Genomic DNA, 1,159 nt, shown 5'->3' with positions numbered 1-1,159 from the left:
GGGCTGGAAATAAACGGGGCCACAGGCACCGGAGGGGAGCTGGAGCGGCTCCTCACCCGTGGTTTTGTGGGGAAGGAGGAATCGCTTGACCCATTTACCGAGACACCTCTCGAGGTTGAACTTGCAGCCCTTTTGGGGAAAAAGGATCAAAAAATCATTACAAAAAAGGCAGAGGCAACAGTCAGGTGGTCTCAAATAATTTATCACAAGCTGTATATACAGAGAGAAGCTCCAGCACAGGGTCAGGGAAGGGAACCTCGCTCCCCGCTGCCAGCGCGGCTCTTGGAACGCTGGATCTTCCCCCTCAACCCTCGCCGGCCACAAACCCCCGGAGCCGGGGCTCCCCTCCCAAATTTGTCTGGTGGGCAATAGGATGCAAGCACAGGGCTGACCCCACAGGGGGGAACATTCCTGTCCCCTACCCCACGTCCTCCCTCCTTCTCAAATTACCCAATTAATTCACGAGGTGGGGAAAGGGGTGGGGAAAGGGACACCCCTGACCCCTCAGATCTTGATCTCAGTCCGGAAGGTTTGCTGGACGTGCTCGGTGTGCTTGGCGGGCTGGCGCTGAGCCCGGATGGTCAACGTGCCATCATCCCCCAGCGAGGACGACACTGATGTGGGGTCCACGTCTTCGGGCAGCTGGCATTTGTGGGTGAAGGTGTTCATGACGGTGCCATCAGCAGCCAGCTGGGAACAAAAAACAAACAAACAAACATACCAAATAACAAAAAAATGGGTGAAAAAGGGGAAATTTTGGGGTGCAGATGGGATGGGCACTCGTCGTTCCCCTTGAGTCAGAGGCTGGCGGTCACACCTTGTGCGTGGTGGTAATTCTCTCCCCGAGGGGATGCACGGGATGTGGTTGAGGATTTTGGGGTTGCGCGGGGAAGAGAGGAAGCACCCACCTTCTCAGCATGCACCTCGATCTGGTTGTTGGAGGTGGTGACGATGATGTCCTCGGGGGCGAAGTCGCTGACGTCCACCGTGAACTGATAGGTGTTGCCCAAGGTCTTCACTGCGCCGGTGTTGCTGGGACGAGCTGCCGGAGAGGGAGGGCGTCACAAACAGGGCTCATCAGGGTCCCTCCAAACATCTCAGGGGGGTCACAGCCACATTTCGGTGGGGATGTCCCCCCCAAATGCCTCTCCTATGGCTC

General features: G+C 57.2%; 1 protein-coding gene across 1 annotated transcript in view; it reads right to left on the bottom strand.

The window, feature by feature from the left end:
* Positions 1-494: 494 nt before the first annotated feature.
* HSPB7 (heat shock 27kDa protein family, member 7 (cardiovascular)) overlaps positions 495-1,159 on the bottom strand; it is an 870-nt gene continuing 205 nt past the window's right edge. The window contains exons 2-3 of the mRNA XM_010194460.1: positions 909-1,042; positions 495-690 (exon numbers count right to left, since the gene is read on the bottom strand). Of these exons, the coding sequence (XP_010192762.1) occupies positions 505-690; positions 909-1,042 (320 nt within the window). The 3' untranslated portion in view covers positions 495-504. The remainder of the gene's footprint in view (positions 691-908; positions 1,043-1,159) is intronic.

Source organism: Mesitornis unicolor, unplaced genomic scaffold (genome assembly GCF_000695765.1).
Source record: "Mesitornis unicolor isolate BGI_N332 unplaced genomic scaffold, ASM69576v1 scaffold29011, whole genome shotgun sequence".
NCBI lineage: Eukaryota > Metazoa > Chordata > Aves > Mesitornithiformes > Mesitornithidae > Mesitornis > Mesitornis unicolor.
The sequence above is the reverse complement of the archived record's forward strand: the minus strand, read 5'-3'. Positions and strand labels throughout refer to the sequence as shown.